At 44.0% G+C, this 22375-nt stretch overlaps 1 protein-coding gene across 2 annotated transcripts in view; it reads right to left on the reverse strand.

Annotated features, from left to right (window-relative positions):
* Nucleotides 1-20019, reverse strand: part of camk1da (calcium/calmodulin-dependent protein kinase 1Da) — a 66927-nt gene extending 46908 nt beyond the window's left edge. The window contains exon 1 of one of the 2 annotated variants that reach the window (XM_069700114.1): nucleotides 19682-20019. In XM_069700114.1, coding sequence (XP_069556215.1) covers nucleotides 19682-19779 — 98 coding nt within the window. In that variant the 5' untranslated portion in view covers nucleotides 19780-20019. Of the gene's footprint in view, nucleotides 1-11833; nucleotides 11858-19681 lie in introns of those variants that run through there. The other variant, XM_069700115.1, reaches the window with a different exon arrangement.
* Nucleotides 20020-22375: the final 2356 nt, after the last annotated feature.

Raw genomic sequence — 22375 nt, forward strand, 5'->3', positions numbered from 1 at the left:
TTCACCAACTGATTGAGTTTTTCTGAGGTTTCCGGCTCGCGGAGCCGTGCAGGCCGTGCTTACAAATACTAGGATGTAATTTACGCAAGCTTCGGACGCCAAACCTCCAAATCCTTCAGTTCCCCGAGCCAAGTCTCTCTCCTTGTGGCACCCACTTGAAAAAAAATAAAAACTGGTAAGCAGCCAGACAATATAGTTTGCAGAGTGTAAAATTGCAGGAAAGTTGGTGGTGATTCATCAGGAGGCCAAGAGCCACGTATTTCTGATGCTTGGTGGAAAGGATCCGCTACGCTCACTAACACGGACCAGAGATACGTTCCGGGTCAGGGATTGAGGTTTTGGCATTAAAATGCACTGGTGCTCTACCGGCCGTCACACATGATGAACTCATTTCATTAAGATAAATCACACTTTTAATTGTTTCAAATTTGAGACGGTGGGTCCCTGATGGTCTAGTGGCTCGGATTTGGCGCTCTCACCGCCGCCGGGGTTTGATTCCTAGTTTGGGAATGCTGAGCTAATGTGACTGAACCACCTCTAACCCAGAGATGAGAGTCTTCTTATTAAGAAAGCACCTTTTGGGACAATGCTGCAACTGCTTGAATTACATTTGCCACGGACAAGGATAAATTCTCCATCAAGGAAGGATGTTTTGGCATCATAACGCACTGGTGTCAACCCAAGAGTTTTCCTCTACCTTTATCAGTCGCCGGTAGATGAATACTTCCCTGAAAAGTCCAAAACATGTAACAAGCCAGCTGCAAAAAAAACCTCAAGTTTCTATGGATTGGCTTGTTCTATGGGATACCACATACAATACTGCAGGTAAAATGCAACCTGTTAACTTTAAAAGAACGCTGATAGCTTTTTCTACAGTTGTTACATTTTTTAATTAAAATGACTGAGGTACTCATTTCAAAACCCTCTTGAGTTAATGCTGATTAAATTAACTACCATTTAAAACAGCCCTTGGCACTGACAATAATGATCTTGGTTGAGCTATTGCATTGGCCGGAAATTGAACCCATGTCAACTGCTTGGCAAGCAGCTATTTTCACCAGTATACCACCAATGCCTGCCTCAGCAGAGTGCCAAGCCAATGGGTGACAGGTCTACAAGGCCAGATTACCATCATCTGAAATCTGCCACAGGAATGAATGGGTAAAGACTGCAGATATAGAAGCAAGATACTGTATAAATCTGCGTGGCGAAAGTCCATTAAATTCAGAGTTCTTTCTATCCAAAAAGGAAGTTAGAGAACTGTCTGCCGTTAATTAACCTCAGCATTACCGAGGCCAAATGTTTCATCCTCTCCGAATCCCTCCAAAAGGGTATCAGGTCCTGTTGTAGGGTTGCGACCCACAGGCGGAAAGCTGCTGATCTGAATCTCTATGGCAACGGGAGGTAAGGCCTGATGGATGAGAATTTCATTACGGCTGCCGTGTAAATGCAATGGAGCAGAAAAATAAGCTCGGGTGAAAAACAAACACTGTGGTCACTGGCACACAAACTGATACACAATCTTCAGCCAAACTCTCCTCTGACTGGACATGAAACGGTCGTGGTCGGATGGACGGTGGTGAGAGAGAGGGAAAGAGAGCGAAGCGCCTCCTCCCATGTGTGTCTTCCTTCCTCTTTTGTGTGTGTAGCGCGATATGCCTTTGTTGCGTAGCGCTTAGGCCTAAATAGTACTGTTGCCACGACAGCAATTAAGTGCCAATTATAGTCTGTATTCTCACTGTGGCTCTGACAGCAGAAGATGAGGACGGGAAACGGAGAGAGCGCTGAAAGAAAATGCTTGCACAGTCTGCTGTGCAATTAGGACAAAAGATCCACACTTCAACCAGAATTTTGCTCCACAGGCCGTGATCCATCTCATCAGCCATATGGGTGTGAAGAATGGGCGCCTCTCCACCAGCAATACCACAGCAGATGGAACATGCGTGTGGAGCTTTATAGGACAAAATTAAACATTTAGGAGAAAATAGGAGCCGGTACACGCAGGGTGGGATTACGTCAGGGTGGGATTACGTCAACGTAAAATAAATAATCACAATGGATGAATGATTTAATTCTATTGGATCTACGTCAATGACATGGTGAGATCTCAGGCGTGTACACCCAAAAACTGAGATACAGAACATGTGTCTAAGTGGAGGCCAAAATAGAGATTTCTAGAGACTAATAGAGATATTAGAGCTATATGTTGCTCAATATAAGCAGGTATAGTGCCCATAGTGCAAACGCTTTAGCATACAACAATTTGCTAATTAATAATAAACACAAAGTAGAGCTGAGGCTGATGGGAAAGTCTTTGGTTTTGTAGGTATTTGCTCATAAAGCAAAAGTATTGGACAAACCGAAAACACAATCTGATGATGGTCGTGTTGGAGAAAACTGAAGTTGTTTAAGTTCATCCTGAGGGGACAAAAATATAAAATTAACAGATCAACGGGTCGGAGAAATTTACATCCGACTGCAGCAGAAACAGTAATGTGGTGAAAATCTTTGTTCGGCAATTTAAACAGCGGTCGTGTGGTGAAACATAAAACATTCCAGTGCTGCATGGACGACGTGAACATCTTTACATGTGCATGAAAAACTGATTTCAACAGTGTTGTCAGGTAACGCATCAGCCAGTTAAATTACAACATCAGTCTTTGATGCATGAGCCATGATTTGAACCCAGGTCAGCTGTTTGCCAAGCAGCGATTCTGACCACTAGACCACCAACGGCTGCAGCAGCATGTGACAGCACATCACTGCACCTGATACTGGGTTTGCGTGCACAAGCATAAATGCAACTGCACAGAGCCAGACTGTCATTCTGTGACACCTGAATGAAGTTAGCAGGAATCAAAACTGCGTAAAGTAACCTTATTGGATATCTAGTCCATTACCATGACGACTTGGCCAAAGACGTCTTCTCTCAGGACAACCTGTTGTACAGAAGAAATGACCCTTTTCTGATCCAGACGCTGATCGTGGTTTAAGTCACAAAGGTTGACATCGTCTTTACATGTGTTGTTTTTTTACACATCAGAAAATATCTTAAATCTGATAACAGTGCAGCCTGAAAGATATTCACCAATGCTCTGATCAGCTCCATCTCACACACCTTGACATTGAGATCTTACAAGTTTCCACAGCGTCTGAAGGCTTTAGTGCTTAAAAAGGACGAGCATCACAGCAGGCTCCAGGCTACATACTAATGGTTGATGTTTGTAACATCTTCTTTGGCACTACCAGTACTTTTTCTTTTTCTTAATGAGAATATATTCAAAGCACTGATTCTGTTTCCTTTACTTTCTTTTTGCTATTTATTGTCAGACCTTTTTGGCTAAGCTGTTTTATAAGATATATGCCACAGAGCCTGATGAGATGAACTCCCCTGAGACGGGAGAGAAGTCAGGAGGGGCAGAAGATGTGTTTGAGTATAATTCAGTGGAAAAAGGGAGCGACCGCACGGCAAAGAATGACGATGCTTCCTGTCTGCTTTGTGTGTTCACGCCACACGCACACAAAAACTCAGCCATTGAGGTATGGATTTTCCATGGCAACAGCCACGACCGCAACCGGGATGTCAGGGGACTCGCCTTATGTTTACATGAATCCCCATGGTAACAGCTTTTTAACTTGAAAGCGAGACACATCGGTTGTGGTTCCTAAAAGTTAAAGGTGTTTTGTAGCTGGCATTCCCGTGAAATATTCATTCTTGTTGACATATGTTTCCATATTTTCCAGCAAGCAGAAACATTCGCTTCGGCACAAACTTTCACACAGTAACAAGCGTAGTTGCTGTGCAAGCTGAGAGCATGTAAGCGGGATGTGTGACGGTGTAAAGTCAGATCAATGACTAGTACATCGGAAACAAGTAAGACCACGCCTATGGTGGCGCTTTTAAAGCACTTTTGTTTCTTTATATAAATGTAACATTTAAGGATGGCCTCAGGTCTACAGTAAAAGCAGACTCGTATAAAACGGACGGCCTGCAAAAGCATTAATGTGGCAAAAAGGTATAAGGCCGACTGCAGTGACAGCAGCACAAACACTCCCTGTCAGTCCATGCAGGGAGGGCGACATATGGAGAGACAGAAAGAGAGAGGAGGGGGCAGATATGGGTGTCATTGGCTCCTTCACCAGCCGTGTGGCTCACTGGTGATGTCCGACCACATTCATGCGGGTGGACAACACGGCCAAATATAATCTGACCTTTCTCCGAGCTTTAACTTACCTTTTACGTGTTTATTAAAAGAGGATTAGTTCTCCCGACGAGACTCCTTGTCACTTCTTTGGATTCTTTAAGAGCTGCCTAAAAAAAAAGCAGAGCCTGACTATATAACCATCTGCTATAAACAGCCAATCCCTTTGTACGTATCTGAAATATAATGAATGCGCAGCAGACAGACGTTCTCTGAAACAGACGGGCACACAAAACAGTACACAAAACCTCTTTAATGTGAAGGATGTGCATTAAAGTGTCACTGAATGGCTTTCTAGCCTCACCACAGAGGGCTTTTGTGTCTTGACATGCAGGTTAGTAATTAACAAGCAAACCTCTCTCACAAATGGAGACCCACATTTGTGTGATTTCAATGGTTCTATCAGTATAAACAAGCTTAATTCAAATACTTAACAATGATTTTTTTTCTTTTGTAGCCAATTATTGACGCAACAGTTCCCATTACTACACACACACACACACACGCTCATTCTTGTTTCCCCCCTCTGATTAAACGATGCAGTCACTTCTCCAGCAGCTCTGCTGTTTCCCACACGAACAGACCTCATCAAATACACCACCGTCACACCCCCGCACCGTCACACGCAGGAGAACAGGTGTTAACACGACTCTGTTACATCATTACAGTTATTCAGTTGATTTTTATGACAAATGTATTTGGTCACTGCTAACGTCACCGAAGCATCAGTTCAACACATAACAAGGCAGGACGGTGAACAGTCGCAGACGGTTGGCTTTGAGGTTGCAGACAGTGAAATGTGCCCACCAGCAGCTGAGGCATCAGTTACATGCCTGACAGGTGAATGCTGGATGACGTGATTTAACAATGATGCCATCCCCCCCAACGATGCAGACTCCATGACACAAACGGCAGACAGCATTCCCTAATGCAAGGCTTAAAAAAGTTTCATCAACACCTGCCCAGCAGTGTCAGAGACAGAAACAGAACGTTTACATGCGGATACTCCAAAAGATAAGGGTTTGCACTCAATTAGAAGTGTTTTGTTAAAAGTAGTGACGATACCGGGAACTATCTATAGTGACCAACCAGTGGAGAGCTCAGAAAGTCACTGCACTCATCCCAAGAAAGGTCCAGCACATAAAAATGTGTGTAGTGATTAAACAAACAAAATTTAAAATGGTAATTAGTAAGCAGTAAAGGCACTTTTGGACTGGGACAGTATGTCTGTTTAGCCCCTCTCTCCAGTCTTTATCCAATGTTAAGCTCACCAACTGCTGGCAGTAGCAACATAATTAATAGACAGATATAAGAGTGGTAGGAATCTTCTCATGTTCTGTAACTCTCAGCAGGAAAGCATTTAGCCTTAATTAGATGACAACAGATGAGAGACAGACAGGAAACATGAGAACAAGGAGGACACAGTGTCCATATTTGCTTTTGGACAGGAGGAACCTTTTCACAGTTCTAAGAACCGTTTGTGTTCACACTGCAGGAACGAAGAACCGTTGTCGGTTTTACAAATCCATTCAGAGGACTTTTTTAGCTTCTGCTTCAGGGTATGTATTTCCCAGCACAAGAGAATCTATGGTGATGTCAGTGTATGTGATTGGTTCACCTCACTACCTTGTCTTTCCTCTGAGGGAACTGTGCTTTCAGCTTAGCTGCTGTGCCGGTACAAACTGGGGACATGCTACTACTCCAGGTAATACACTGGCTGTGGATAAGCCAGGAAAAACCCCAATTCAAAGAATCCAATATATCCCTTTAACTGTAGGCTTTAAAAATGGACCAACACACCAAAATGAGATGTTGCCAGTCGTTGTGAGTTTACATCACTTCAGCGTTCTTATTGGCAGTGTGAAGGCAAAACAAATAAAGAGCCCTTGAAGGTATTTAGGAGCTCTCCAGTGAGTAGATCCACTCAGGGAGTCCCCAGAACTATTTGGTTCAAAAACACCTCTTGTTAAAAGCCCATTAAAAACATAGTTAAATACTCAAATGGCCAAGAAATTGATGTTTTCCAGCAGAAATGTTGCTCAAGTTTTTCTAACTGCACGTACAGACTGTGGAAATCAAATTCCTTTTTCAAATGATATTTGTGAAATACTGCAGAAAGCCTTTAAGTGCAGGTGAACACACTGATTCATATGCACAGAAACCAGCAAATACTCCAGTGCTTCCTTTAGACCAATCAGTGTAGTTTAATAACCAAAAGGAACCTGATCTGTATTCTCTCCCTCCTGTGAGAGACAATGAAACCTCTCCTGGCTGATCGGGGTAATATCCCAAATTATTTTTTAGTAGGAAATCCTGTGAGCATCAAACGAGACACTGCATGTGAGGAACAGCTGGTTTCACCCGCTGCAGACAAAATGCGGATGATCCAGTATCATGTCACAATGACGTCGTCGCATCAGTATCCAAATTAGACGATGAAACGCACATCTGTTGAGGGGGTTTGACTACATGTAGAGTGTGAGCGCAGGGATGAAGTGGCTTTCATACAAATGACTGAAAGCTAGACAGCACTGCCTGTTAACAGACTGGACTGGTGACTCATGCAACATCATCTCACACACATCAACTCACACAGCTGGGTGTTAGCTAATGGTAAAGCAGACTTTGCATACAGATACTACTTGAAACCAAAACACAGAGCATCTCTGTCTCTCTGCTTGAACTGGTTAAAGAGTTTGAGACATTTTAAAACTTCAAGATGTGTGTTTGTGTGCGTTTTTGCTCAAGGACGACTTGAGTGTAACTGGGCCAAGCTGAGACAGATAAACAGCCACACACACACACACACACTCTGATCTAAGTACAGTAGTGGGACTCAGTGAAAGTAGGTCTGCTATAATACAGAAAAAGCCTCCAAGGTGCAGAGGAGAGTGTGTGTGTGTGTGTGTGTGTGTGTGTGTGTGTGTGTGTGTGTGTGTGTGTGTGTGTGTGTGTGTGTGTGTGTGTGTGTGTGTGTGTGTGTGTGTGTGTGTGTGTGTGTGTGTGTGTGTGTGTGTATCACTCTGTGCAGTGTAATGCTTACCAGAGCAGAAAGTGTGTGTAATCTTACAGTATCATGATGTGTGTTTTTTTTGGTATATTTTCAACAAAAGGACAAGGATTAAAAATAAATGTGTGTGTGTGTGCATATGTCCGTGTGTGTGTGTGTGTGTGATTATCTGACATTTTTGCATCCTGTGTGTGCCTGGGTTTTATTTTCATGACTCGACTCATGTATGAGTGTGTGTGTGTGTGTGTGTGTGTGTGTGTGTGTGTGTGTGTGTGTGTGTGTGTGTGTGTGTGTGTGTGTGTGTGTGTGTGTGTGTGTGTGTGTGTGTGTGTGTGTGTGTGTGTGTGTGTGTGTGTGTGTGTGTGTGTGTGTGTGTGTGTGTGTCTGTGTGTGTGTGTGTGTGTGTGTGTGTGTGTGTGTGTGTGTGTGTGTGTGTGTGTGTGTGTGTGTGTGTGTGTGTGTGTGTGTGTGTGTGTGTGTGTGTGTGTGTGTGTGTGTGTGTGTGTGTGTGTGTGTTCTGCCCTAAATTACCTGTCCAGAAGACAGAGTGTGTGCTGGCCAGCAGTGGAGCTGCCGCGGTGCTGCTTCCATTAACGGCAGCGATCATTCACAATCTGATGGGCAACAGCTAACTGTTACCCCGGCAACCCCACTGCATGCCTGCCAAATATTATTTGAGTACATGTTGTTATGCTATAACTAATCTGAGCCCTCTGATTGCTGTGTGATAGGGCCCCGAAAAGGTTATTATGGTGGAATTAATGTTAAATGAAGACATGAAACAAATGAGTTATGAACAAATAAAACACAAAGTACAATTAACGGTACATGATTAAACTAATTACAGAATTGACAACAACTCCTGTGCATTGGTCACAGTTACTAACTAGATCCCACAGATCTCACATCAAAGCTGGACTATTAACCAGCCTACTCTAATATTATCTCCTGTGTAAAAACACTGTAAAGCCCTGATCTTAATTCAGGAGGACAGACACGTAGAGCAGGGATTCGACATGATCTTCAAATGCTTGAATAGTTGTTAAAATATAAAGAATCAATTACTATATGCAACTTCCGTTCTTCCTTTTTTTATTGATATAATCTGATTGCAATGCAAGAGTCACAACTATATGTCCCGCAAGAGAGTCAGTAAAATCACAATGAATGGTCAAAGTTGTCATATTGAAATTTAAGGTGTAAAAATTTCTTCAGCTTTAAGCCTCCTTTTGATCCGCTCCCGTTTGCCCTGTTAAAGTTACTGCATCACACTGTTGATACAAACTCAACCCTTCCTGTATCTGTTTCAAAATAAAAGCCCTCTGGAATATTTTAGATAAATCCCTTTCACTTCACAACAGGATTTTTATTCTGAAACACTTGCAGGAACTTTTTGTGACTAAAGGACAATTATACTTTAGAAGAGTAATCCAGAGCAACTGATAAATATAGCAGGAATATATTGTCGATGTTATTAAATTAAAGCGATTGAAATATATATTATTGACAACTGTATGAAATGTTGACACTGTAGGAACAGAGGTCACTTGGGAATGAAGCACGTGCAGCAAACAAGAGGGGATCAAGAGAACGGCGAACATTTCATGTTCAGCCCCGCTCAGAGTTTCAAAAGGTTTCCCGATAGCAGGCCAACAGTCTCAATCTCATCTGCCAGGAAACCCTAACACACATCCCGGTCAACACAATTAAGCTGATGTAAGTTTCCTTGAAAAATAATGAAGTTCTGAGAGTATGACTGAAAGTCTGCCTCTGGTGATCGCCAGAGATCAAAAGCAACCCACATTTTTAGTCACCACTGTATCATCCCCAGACTGGGCTGAATGTACCGAATCTCTTTAGCACGTCTTACTCTGAAAGTCAATCGGAGCTATTTAACCTTATTTTCTGCTGTTGCAACGGGAGAGCAGCAGAAAGAAAGCAGACCACGGATCGTCCTGTCCGTACCGGGGACGAGTGCAGATGGAAAGATGGACAGGCATGATGGATCAAGTCGGAACCGCGTCCTTCATCCTCTCTTGTTTCAGGTGCTGCTGTTTACCATTAATTAATTACTACTATAATCAAAACTATTATTGTGACAACTCTTATTAGGTTTCACTCACAACATAAAACAGGAAGAGAGTGCTGTTCTTTCAGAGCAAAAGCTTTCCATGTTCCTGGTGACAGCAGATGGTGGAAGGAGTGAAGGGCTGCCTGAGAAATCCCTTCCAACGTATTTATCCTGAAGCGGTGGGACAGGACACCGCGAGGGGCCCCTGAGGCCAAACCCCTGAGACTTCTATTTGCTTCTATTCCTCTCCCTCATTGCTTTTCATTACAATTCCTCATTTCCATCCCGTTATCTCTTCCTCCTCCTCCTCCTCCTCCTTCTCCTCCTCCTCCGCTCTGGTATTTTGTTATATTCTTCACGGGCTCTGTCAGAAGCAGCGGAGCCTTAAGGGAAAATATGCTAAGCTGCTTTCCGACTTGCCTTTCTGTTCAAGTAGAGTCTGCCGCTGCGGTCAGAGTCAGCTGGTATCCACAGCCAACAGGGTGCACTGTTGCAGCTCTCTTCAAAATAAAATATACAAATATCAACCTGGAACATTTCCATAGAATTAAAGGTCTTCACTTCATCTCTGTCTGATTCAATCTGATTCACAAAAGATTTTCCATTTGGTGCTCTGAATATTTTGTTTAGGAAAAACAACTCAATTGTACCTTCAGGTGCTTCTAGTGTAATGCAATGAATTATGGGAATTCTGAAAATGAATTAAGCCCTGAACAGAAGCTCAGATGTGTTGTATAGTGTTACCCGTAAGCTAATTACTGCTGTGGTTTGCCAACTGCGGTTTGGCTGCTCTGTAGCAGTGCTGGTTGTGTTTGAGTGGTTCTAACAGGTCAGATAGGGCAGCTTGAAGTAAAACTACCATCAATGTAATTCCAAGTCTGAGAGCATTTCCCTGAGCGTAAGCACAACACTTGCTGACGGATATTTCATTTGGACTCCTCCAGGAAACAGGGAAAACTGTGTTTCAGCCACCACCTGCCTCACAGTCCGGTTTCAATTCCATCGTCCTCCACTTTCAGGTTTGCCCGACTGGTTCAACATGCTCCTCTGTTACTGCTTTTATTTTCATTTGCCAGAATACAAAACAAATTAGGATTAACTGTGTTTTAAACCAGCATTAAAGTATCTGACAAATAATTTACTCAACTGCTTTTTATAACTACCTGGTTTCTACACAAACACTTAATTGTTAAAACTGTTTTGGTTATTTCCCATCATGCAACTTTGCCTGTGCACAATCTGTTTTTCTTTCAAAGCTGTTGATAAATTAAACAAGTCCTCATCGACCTAAAAACTTCCCATATTTCCATATCTTCTCCTGTGAAGTTAAAAAAAATGGAATAACCAGACTTGTCAGTATTCATTTTACGTGACAACCTGTTTATATATTCGATGCCATATTTTGATGTGTGTTTATTGCTGTGAAGTATCTTTGTTGTGTGGGTATGTGTCAGTGAATGCCTGCGTGGGTGTCGGCGTGCTGTTAGTCTATTTGTAGTAGAGATTGTATTTGTTTCCTCTCACCTGCCCAGAGACCGCAGAAGGAAATTAGCTGGTAGCTAAATCTGGTACAAAACATCCTTCTGCTTTTTAATATTAATGTATTTTATACATGGTTCCTGTTATTAATTCATTTAAACAAACTAAAGTGAAGGCGGGCTGAGCTGGAAAACTGAAGTATATTTCCATGCACCAATCAGGGATTAGCAATATCTGCAAATGAGTGTTAAACTTCTTTATCAGGCCTTTAATTGTAACTGATACTCATCGGAGTATATTAGAGATAAAAACTTGTGATGCTACAACAATACGTTTTCAGGGATTTTTTTTTTTGGGGGGTCACTTGGGGGCAGTGCAACCAGCTGTAAACACTTCACTGACATAATATCAACTTATAAAATGAGGTTAATTTGTTAGAAAACCATTGCCGACATACATATGCAGTAGACAGGGAGCAACAGAAGAGCAGTCATGTTTCCCACCACTTGATGAATGAAGGTGGTTCACAGAGCGCTGAGAGGGTGCTGCTCCAGAGAGTCGACAGCTACGTCAGACAACGCCTAGGCTGTTGAATTTCAACAAAACTGTCATCACAAACAAAGCCCTATTTATTTGCATTTAGTCGTCTGAGCATTCACGGATCATTCAAAGTCAGCAGCAGAGCTCATGAGCAGAACACACATGCTCCTATCATGCTGCTGTGCCACTGTTATCACCGCCGTGTTGATCCGCCGAAACGACTTCGGTCTGCTCAGGGTCCGACTGACCGACTGCTTTGACGAAGTGTAACAAATCTGATTGTCTTTTTGACATTTGACCGGTTTCGTCCTTGTTGCTGAGGTTTAAACTGCGGTAACGTTAGCTCCTGTGACGCGCTCATAACTCACACTTGAGGTGTCACTGCGTGACCTGAGTAACTGATGTCTTTCACTCTCTTCTGCCTTATAAATTATATTTAAAATACAATTAAAATAGGTTAACAAGCAAATTACGAGTTGGGAAATAAAAAATAAATGACAGAAGATATATTATAAAAAAAATTGTACTTACAGATTTTGACAGTGACAAAGGTGCCGGATCTTGTTCTGGCAGGATCAGGCACAAATTAAACCCTGTGCACTATATTCTTCTCATTTTAGCTAAATTCTCCACAATGTTCACCAGCTAGCTGCTGTCTGTCTGCTGTGTGGCGCTGGACACGTACTTTGCAGTGGGCCAATCGGAGCTTTTTCATTAAAAAAAAAAACAGGCCACACATGGTGTCGCTCCCCCCTCCTGAGAGCAGAGCTGTAACAACTTTATGTAGGCACACATTATCACACCATGTCCTCTGTTCACTTCTAATGATGTTTTGAGAAGCCAATAGCCTGCAGGAACACAGTTAGCGCCACCGCTCATGTCGCTGCAACTCCACTGACCTGCAGCACCCCTGTCTTCCTTGATCACTACAATATGGTCACCCACCAACTGTTAAATTCATCACAACAGCCGTCGTGTCCCAGCAGGCTGTATCCCTGATTTCCCTCTCGAACAGCAGATGTTGTTGTCAAGACCCTTTAGTATTGCGCAACAGGAATGAAGCCAAATCCTGCGGTCGGCAGAAACAAACTGAAGCTTTACCACCGACTTCCCCGCACCGCCTGCTCTCGTTTTGTCTCTTTGCAAGAAATGTTGGACATCATTTTTTGGCCTAAGTATGAACCCTCGGTGTAGCATCTCCATCTCTAACTGTGTTCCTTGAAAAGACATTCAATAAATCACGAGGAAAGAAGATTTTGTCTTTCATAACTGACAAAAACGGGGTCACAGTGAACATGAGGGCACGATGCCCCAGACAAAAACCTTTGAAGTGTTTTTATGAGTAAAACCTAAAATTATATGACTTATTTTTCATAAAACAAATGGTTCAGCATGCAGTAAATGCCACTAATAAAAGTGAAGAGGTGAAAGGTTGCAATAAAAACTCTTTTAAATGTCAAACTTTTGGCAGCCAAAGCAAAAAAAAAAGAGTACTAAAGTGTGTAAAACTGGCTGAACCAACAAACAGACAGAGATTTGTGGCGCAGGCAGCGACGCTCTCGTTCCCTCACTTTAACATTCAGAGACCGGAATGACTTCAATCAGACTTAAGACAAATGTTCTTCCATGAACTTTCCCTGCTCCGTTCAGCTGTCTGAGTACGTGTCTGTGTTTACATACGTGAACAGCGAGCGTGCACACAGCTGTCCTGCTCAACCGTGTGTGTCACAACAGCACAGGGACAACAGGCTTTCGGCTCGGGGCCATTTATAAGCTGGATGTGGTCGCCGCGAGGCTTAAAATAGAGCGTTGATCCGATAATGGACTAAACTTTATGATCATTAATACTCAGAGGTCTGGACGCACGCGTGTCAATCTGTGTAGAGAGATGCATGCCAGCCCTCCCCCCCTTCACACCCCCAAACCCCCTCAGAGAGACTGAGAGTGTGTGTGTGTGTGTGTGTGTGTGTGTGTGTGTGTGTGTGTGTGTGTGTGTGTGTGTGTGTGTGTGTGTGTGAGAGAGAGAGAGAGAGAGAGAGAGAGAGAGAGAGCGAGAGAGAGAGAGTGTGTGTGTGAGAGAGAGAGAGAGAGAGACTGAGAGAGAGAGAGAGAGTGTGTGTGTGTGTGTGTGTGTGTGTGTGTGTGTGTGTGTGTGTGTGTGTGTGTGTGTGTGTGTGTGTGTGTGTGTGTGTGTGTGTGTGTGTGTGTGTGTGTGTGAAAGAGAGAGAGAGAGAGAGACTGAGAGAGAGAGAGAGAGTGTGTGTGGGTGGGCTGTATGACACGACTGTAGCTCAAATTTAGTAGCACTGAGATGTCAAACTGAGATCAGCAGATTCGGTGTTAATCCCTGTTGAAATGCGCAACTCATCCAGAACCAGAAGACAGACAAAACAAACGTCAGCAGCAGTGAAGTCAGTGACTACAACAGCATCACCATTGAAGGGTATCGCCAGTGTCTTCCAGCTTGGATCTTGTCGTGGCGGTTTGGGACCTGATTCCTCTCAGGAATGATGAGTTAACTGCTGAGATGTATTTTAAACATCCATCCATCCCTCATCTCTGCCCACTTTATCCTTAACAGACTCACTGGGGGGGGGGGGGGGGGGCTATCCAAGCTGACTATGGGCGTGGTACATCCACTACAGGTCACCAGTCCATCGCAGAGCCAACACAGAAACACAGACAAGCATTCACGCTCACATTCACATTCAGACTCACCAATTCACCTACGAGACACGTCTTTGAGAGAGAGAGGGAGGAAGTCGGAGAAAACCAACACGTGCAACGTGCAAACAACAAAGACCCGAGCTGAAGTTTAAACCCACAACCTTCTTGCGGAACCGCCCAGGCCCGCCAGCCTTTCCTTCCTGTCTTGCTCTTTGTGCTTTCTGTTATAGGTCATGTCCCCGCCCACTTGCTGTGCTGAGGTGGTCTGCTTGGCGCTGTCGTTCTGCTTTGCTGGCATGGTGTCCTGACGGGTTGTGGAGCTCCGCCTGCCCGTGATTGGTGACCAGAGAGGAAGAGCATAAAGCCAGGCTTCCTCATTGTTTGCAGTCTCTCCCTCTCTCTCTCTCTCTCTCTCTCCATGGACAGCAGGCTCCTGGCAGCCTTTGATTTTGGTTGATTTGTGTTTTCCTCTGTTTTTGCAGTTTTGGGGGATTTGTGCATTAAACCTTTACCTAAATCCAGTTTACTGTGTGGACCTCCCATCATTTGTTAAAGCCTGAACGAGCCGGTCGTAACACACTGCACCACCCCTTTTTTTTTTTTCTTTTTCTTTTTTTTAATATATCTCTGATAATCTAATCAAAGAGAGCTTTGATTTCTCTAAATCCATCTGGCCTTACATGTCAGATTACCCCCTGTCCTCCAGTGAGCTATTTTCAAAGCCAACGAATAAAGTTTGATTTAATTCAACTGGGGCCACACCTCCAGAGAATAAATCATCCTGGAAGCTGTGAAAACAAGGTTGTACGTCAAAGACCTCGAGTGGTATTACTGTTACCAAACAGGTTTAAATCGCAATTAGCCATAATTTTACTGAATCAGCAGCATGACAAACGGCATCGATGACATCAGTAACAACATGGCAGCGTTATTAACAAGTAAAGTTCACCAGTCTTAGAGTAGGACTCAACAGAAGAAACACTGGCAGAAAGAAGAGGACAGAACAGATGAATAGACGATCAGAGGATAAACTCGGTGACACACCGGGTTTCAAATCTCACTAGAATGAGAGAAAACTGTGTTTTTAAATTGTGCACTCACATCCACATATGCTTGAACTTCTCACATCCAGTGATACACACACATTGGTACACACGTTGTTAAAAAAAAAAAAACGTGGGCTGGCAGTCCACTGATGAAGTTGGTTTTGTCACATACTGTAACAAACAATCATGTTTTTGTTCTATTTTTAAGATGCTATTTATACCAAGGATGAAAAGAAACTTTGAAATCTTCATCGTGTGCGCTGGCGTCGCAGTCCTACATAGTCAAGAGAAGCAGAGCTGCGATGCTGACCTGACGGGGGGAGCTGCAGATATACAGAGGAGGTGCAGAGAAACGTAAAGGGCTGGGAGGGGGAGGGGAAAGGGAGGAGGGGGGGGGGGGACTGTAAAGTCCCAGAAACAGTGGAGAGAACGGTGCCAGCAGCAGGGAAGTGGAGCATCAATTAAGGGCAGCGTGCCCTAGATGGCACAGTGACATTCCCACAATGCACCAACATCCCGGCCACGGCTTTATTTTCTGTCTCTCTCCACACACACACACACACACACACACACACACACACACACACACACACACACACACACACACACACACACACACACACACACACACACTTTGACTTCCTGTAGGCCTCCTTGGAAAGACCTTCCACTGTGTCCGTTTGCAGCCCGACATCAAAACTGAACGCGGAGTCCAAAAATATGGAGCTGATCCGAGGTTCAGCATGAACTGTGCTCAGTGACGAATTTCATCACGAGGACAAAAACAAGACACTCAAGTATTAGTTCTCGTTAGAAAAAAATGTGGACTTTCCAATCACCCAATATTAAATACATTGAAAAATATGAGCTGCACTGTGGCACGCAAATAAATGTTTGCGTCCTAAATCTCTACTCTGCATTGGAAATGACCACGGGACTGCTGCTGTTAGCGTTCAGCCAGTCGCACAGGCCAAGTTGTAATTTAAGGTGTTTCCATCACGGTCTTTAATAATCACTGATTTATTAAAACATACTGATAACATCTGACAACTTATGGAAGATATGATACGGGATGAGTGATGATTTTAGAATTTAAGAATGCTCATTAAAGAATAAAAAATCGTCATGTCTTATTTCCCTTTGTGTTTACCAGCGCCGGGTAGAAATGTGTTACTACCGCCAGACGGTGTCAGGAATGCCCCTAAAAGCTGTTTGCGAACTGCCTTTCAAATGACAATTAATTCCGCAGGCTCCAGTAAAACACGCGTGTGGCAATAAGATCAGATGCTGCGGTACAAGCTGCAGAAACACGCAACCTAACTACAGCTGTCGAAAAGTCCTTTGTTGAAATCTTTCCAAAAAATAAAGGAAAAAGAGGTGCAGTGTAAACTAGCATATCATGAGTCTACTAAAGCTGTGCGCAATCATTTTGGAGCAAATCATAGTCACAGATCAATAATGGACCGCGAGCTTTGTCACTGGAAGATGTAAGTTTGATGCCAGACGTGCTGAGCAAACACAACTCATCTCAGAGATGATGGCTAGACACACGCTTCCCATCGGCTCTGTCCACGGCGAGGGTTTTCAATATCTGATGGGATCTGTGAGCCACAGAATGAATGAGTCTCTTTCTATATGTGTGTGTGTGTGTGTGTGTGTGTGTGTGTGTGTGTGTGTGTGTGTGTGTGTGTGTGTGTGTGTGTGTGTGTGTGTGTGTGTGTGTGTGTGTGTGTGTGTGTGTGTGTGTGTGTGTGTGTGTGTGGCAGCGGGGGGAGGGTCTTCAAATAATCGTGCACAGCAAATATCGAATAGTATTTTTGCTTGAAATGGTTTGTACACTATTCACACTAAAGCAGTTCAATGTGAAAACCCAGTTTAAGTTGAAGTTCTCCTGCTGTTCTGATGGATAGAAACACATCAGCGGGAGTAAAAAATCAATAAATTAAAAAAAATCAATAAAAAAAAATAGCTAAACCTTTTCTTGTTCCTTTTCAGCTGGCTGTGATCGCTCCTGCTGCGAGCTGCAGCCTACCTGAGGCACACACACACACACACACACACACACACACACACACACACACACACACACACACACACACACACACACACACACACACACAAAGAACACACTCCTGTTGGTGTTGAATTATTGAGCGGTGAGCAACAGGGACACACACACACACACACACACAGAGGGGTAATAAGACACCGAGGAGAGCCTCATGTACATGATCGCAGACACACACACACACACACACACACACACACACACACACACACACACACACACACACACAGCTGCCTTCGTGAGCTTCTCCCTGTGAGGTCTATCCACTGTTGGGAGACAGGAAATATATGGAGCACGTCGAAAAGCCCTATTCAGACCGAGAGCAGGAGAGGTGTTCGGCTGCACTCGAGAGGCAAGAGTGGCCCGGCACGAGGACACGAAGCACGACGGGTCAGTGTCAGGTCTGTGACATCACATCCTGTCGGCACAGATGCAGCTCAAAAACACTGACGCAGGGAACATTGAACACTGCAGTCGCACTCAGAAACTTGAGTTTGTCCTTCATCTGCTGCTCAACGTCGTCTTCGCTTCACTTTTATCGCTGACAGTCTCACGCTCACCGATCGTCCAATCAGCAAACACCTTCCGGACAACAACAGTTTCGTGATTGGTTCCAGGGAGCAGCTTTCATTGCCAACTTCGTGCGCCTCACCACACAGAGCAAAATTCATCTGTTTCGATTCAGTCACCTCTCCTCTTCCTCTTCTTCCTCTTCGCCTCGCATATCATTCCCACGTCTCACACACACACACACACACACACACACACACACACACACACACACACACACACACACACACACACACACACACACACACACACACACACACACACACACACACACGCCCACTTTCCCCTTTCTGCTGATGCATCAGGTTCAAAGATCTGTCTTCAGCTCTGGTTAATGTGTGGCTGCAACATGGCTGACTCGGATCATTGAGTCCTGCTCCAGCCCGCATCCTGAGTGCGTCTGTGTGCTTCACGTCCGGTCCAAATTTCAGGTGTTTTGGAGAAACGAACCGCATCCCGGCTGGCTCGCTCCTCACTCTGTCGTTACACAACAAGACTGAACTTCCTTCTATTTGGGGGGGAAGTTTTTCCTAATCTGCGCGCAGTTAATCCCGATGTGCACCCGCCCCGCTGATGTGTGCACCCCCCCCCCCACACACACACAGGCTGCCGTCCAAACAGACGCATCTCAATTCCTCACAGCGGGAAAGCAGACAGACGCTTACAGCGACTGTCTGCCAGAGATTAGATTGGGGGGGGGGGGGCATGGATCTGGATTCGGTTGCTGTTTCAAAGAGGGAGGATGGAACCAGGAGGAAGAAGAGGAAGAGAAAAGACAAGATTTCCTAACATGATGCTGGAGAGTACGATCTCCGATAGGAAGCGTGAAAGAGTCTAATTCAAACTAAAGTCACTGAGAAGCACCACAGTCATTGTGCAAGCCCCTGTACAAACACCACATACAGTACAATTTCAATATTGTGTTACTAATGCTCACGATTAAAGTGACAACATGACTACTGCAACTCAAAGAGCTTCAAAACACAATAAAAGCCTTTTTAAAAAAACGTTCCAAAAATGTTCCACACCGATGTGATGATCCCATTAAAGCAGCGATTCATAACCAAAGGAAACCTCTGCATTTACCAGAAAAAATAAATAAATGACCATTTGATTTGAAAATATAACCAAATATTGAATCATCCGTAACACCCGTAGGTGTTGCTAATGACAATGGCTTAATAATAGTTAGTAAGCTGTCTGAACAGACAGCTGGAAGTAATGAATGAATGGCTGTAATGGCCAGAACTATTGGAAAACAGTTGAAAAGGTGAGTTAATATGGAGAAATAGTTAAATAAAAGTAATGAATAACGAGATGAAAGAAATAGAAATGGATGTAGGAGCTAAAGGTAACAGATGACAAGCTGAAATAGTTGAACGTAACATCATGAGCTGAAATATTTCATCAGAAGTCAGGGATAACGAGCCGAAAAAGCTCAAAGGGACAGATGACCGGTCAAAATAGTTCAAAGTAATGGATGATGAGCAAAAAGAACCAAAAGTTACAAACAGCGTGCTAAAAGTAAAAGTTGAAATAGTTCATTAAAAAGTAACAACAAATGGGTAAATATCATTATAATTTCAATAATAGTAATGGTGATATAAAGTCAGCGTTGACTGTCATTTCATTCAGAACAACAGACCTGTGTAGGAATATTAGAGAAACATTACACACTACATCACACACAGAGGCAGCTCTAACAGAGACCTAAAGCCCGTGAAGACATCAAACCCCCCCCACACACACACACACACACACACACACACACACACACACACACACACACACACACACACACACACACACACACGTTAACAGGAACATACAGAGATACCCATGAAGAGGAAAAGCGCTGAGGCACATTGGGAGTCCCCCCCCCCGCTGTAATATGGTTTCACCGCTGGCTGTCAGGGCAGGAAGGTCACCGGAGACTCACCGGGCAGCCCCACCGGGCAGGCAGCCCCGAATCAAACCCGGTGGGGGTTTTATAGGATTGATAACAGAGTCAAAGTCGCGTGTACTCACGTGCCGAGGACTTCTTTCAAATCAAAAATCTTCTTAATGTCGTCGACTTGTTTTTTCCACGTCTCTCCTCTGCCGGCGTCTCCGTTCTCCCGAGCCATGGCTCTGCTTCACCGGCCCCAAGTCCGACCGACCGACCGACCGACCGACACCGGGCTGCACGAGGAAGGATGCGAAAATAAAATGAAAATTAAAAAAAAAAAAGATTGAACACGGAGGAGTGCGGAACAAAAGGAGAGTGAAGTCGAGCTGAGTGTCAGAGGTGTGGAGAGCCCCGGTGGTCTGTGCTCCGCTGCAGCAGGACCATGTGAGTCCTCCTGCAGGTTACCGTGTCCCTGCTGCCTCCCTCCTCCTCCTCCTCTTCTCTCTGTACGCTCTCTCTCTCACCCCCCCCCCCCCGCCCCTCTCCTCCCCTCCTCCTCCTCCTCCTCTCCGGCCGTCTGGACAGCAGCCGTCAAACTCACGAGGTGACAACACTACTTCCCCACGAGGCTTTCAAAATAAACGCCTGTTGCTTTACATGAAGTATTATTAGCTGCTCTATTGGCCTTTTTGATGTTCCAATAACAAAAAATTATTATATGACTACATTTATTACCACTAAGGACTAATAATAGAAGATATTCGCATTTTAATCAATGTCTTCATAGACACAGGCCTAAAAATCCTACATGATTTTTCAACATAATAGAAACTTACAATAAACTTCAATATCATTAAAAACAAAGCAGGGAATCTGAGAGTAGGCTGAACCATGTGATGATACTGTGAGTATTAATGTAATTTTTTTTTGACAAATGTGTATGAGACAATAAAATCACATTAAATGAATGATAAACAATTTAGAAATATATATATAACTTTAAACTGGACCAAAAGTAAAGTCATTCTCAGGATCTGTAGAGTGAGTGGCCACAAACCAAATAGATTGTGGGATATTTTCCCCCAGATGGTTCAGGACAGTTAATTAGGGTTTTTAAAAAAAAAAAAATTTAATACATAGCGATTTAATAATATATATTTGTGGTTTCATTGGTTTTGAAAGAGATGTTTGCTTTAACAGTCAAATTAAACTCAAGTACAATCATAATTTACGTCCACTAAACTGATTAATCAGGCTATGCCTCTCCCTTAATCTCAGTTATGCCTTCTGCTATTATCAATTTCTGCAAAAAAAAAAAAAAAAAAAAAAACCTGTAAATGTCTACCTTTATTTTGAAGACGGCGTCTCACAATTTCCGGTCTTCGCCTGGTTGCGCGTGTCTAGCTTGTCCTGAGAATCTGCTGCCACCTGCAATTGTTTAAACGCCTTTAATTGATGTGCGGTCGGCACGTTTTTAAAGGTTTCAACTCTTCCACAAAACCTTATGTGCATTGAAACGCTCATTTCTTGTCCTACTATTGACATTTTGTTACTGTTTAAGTCTGCTTTTATTGTGGCAGTGCATGTTGTTATGATAATAAAGACATCTGATGGGATGCTGCTCGTGCATGCAGTCCGACAGTGAGAGTGAGTATGAGTGTCTAGTCAGGACGATGGAGCAGTAAATTCGCAATGCGTCAACTTGCTGACAACAACCATCATGCGTCCATCACCATTTAGGATCCCTAAAGGCGTCAGCGCGGCTCAGCACAGCCACGCGGGGATCAGCAAGGGGAACCCCCCCCCCCCAACAAGCTGCAGATCCACAATCACCTGGGTTTAAGTGACCGCATAACACCTGGGTTACAGAGATTGGGTCAGCAGGGGAGCGGTGATCCACCGGACTCTTACAGCTGCAGGGGCTGAGGTCAGCTCAGGCCGGGGAACTGCTCTCACGACACCTCCCACTTCTGGCTTTGTTAACGTTTGTGTGTGTGTGTGTGTGATACTGTAGGGAGACACAGACGGAGGGAGGAGGAGGAGGAAGAGGAGGAGGACAGCGTGTTGCAGCCTCAGCTGCTCATGAGTATTCCGGCTGCAAACTACTGCAGCTCTTCCTCAGCAGCAACCATGGGGAAACTCCTCTCCTCCCTCCTCCCTCCTCACCCTCATCCTTTACTCTGAGTCAGCAAATCTGACCCCCTGCCTGATGAAAGATGATTACCCAGCTGCAAAGGGAGGAGAAGGAGGAGGATGAGGAGGACGAGAGGGGAGCATCAGAGAGATGGTGACAAAGAGGATGAAGGTCAAGGAAGATGAAGGGGCACTTATTGCGTGCGGCTTGACGCATACATTTCAAACAGGAATAATGCAGCTGGCTTCGTTAAGAGGAGCCAAAGGTTTTTTTTGTTTTTTTTTCTGAATGGCTGAGTACTTGATATCCACATTTGTAGAGTTTCCGACCATTTCACGCTGCCAATCACATTTGTGTCCGGTAAATGACCCACTTCTTCCCACAGTACCGAGTACAGCTCCCCGCGTTGTGACGCGCTGCCACAGTTTACCCGAAACCTGCTCAGATTTACAGGACAAAAGGTTTTCAATCAGTTTGTGCAGATTTCTGTAGCCACTGGTGACATGTTGTTAAACTGAGCAATCAGAAATGCATTTCATATCTACCACAGTCTCAGTGCAGCTCAGGTCACAGACACATGTTAATACTAAATATACTTAAACATTGCTGATGGCTGAATTCCATTTAGCTGCTGCAGCTTCAGATCTCTGTGTTTTTGTATCACCTGTATTTTTCCAGATATCTTTCAACATGATCTTAC

The sequence above is a fragment of the Brachyistius frenatus genome, unplaced genomic scaffold (genome assembly GCF_029030835.1).
Source record: "Brachyistius frenatus isolate BFR_SWC_R1_liver_20210118 unplaced genomic scaffold, ASM2903083v1 Contig_32, whole genome shotgun sequence".
In the NCBI taxonomy this organism is placed as follows: domain Eukaryota; kingdom Metazoa; phylum Chordata; class Actinopteri; family Embiotocidae; genus Brachyistius; species Brachyistius frenatus.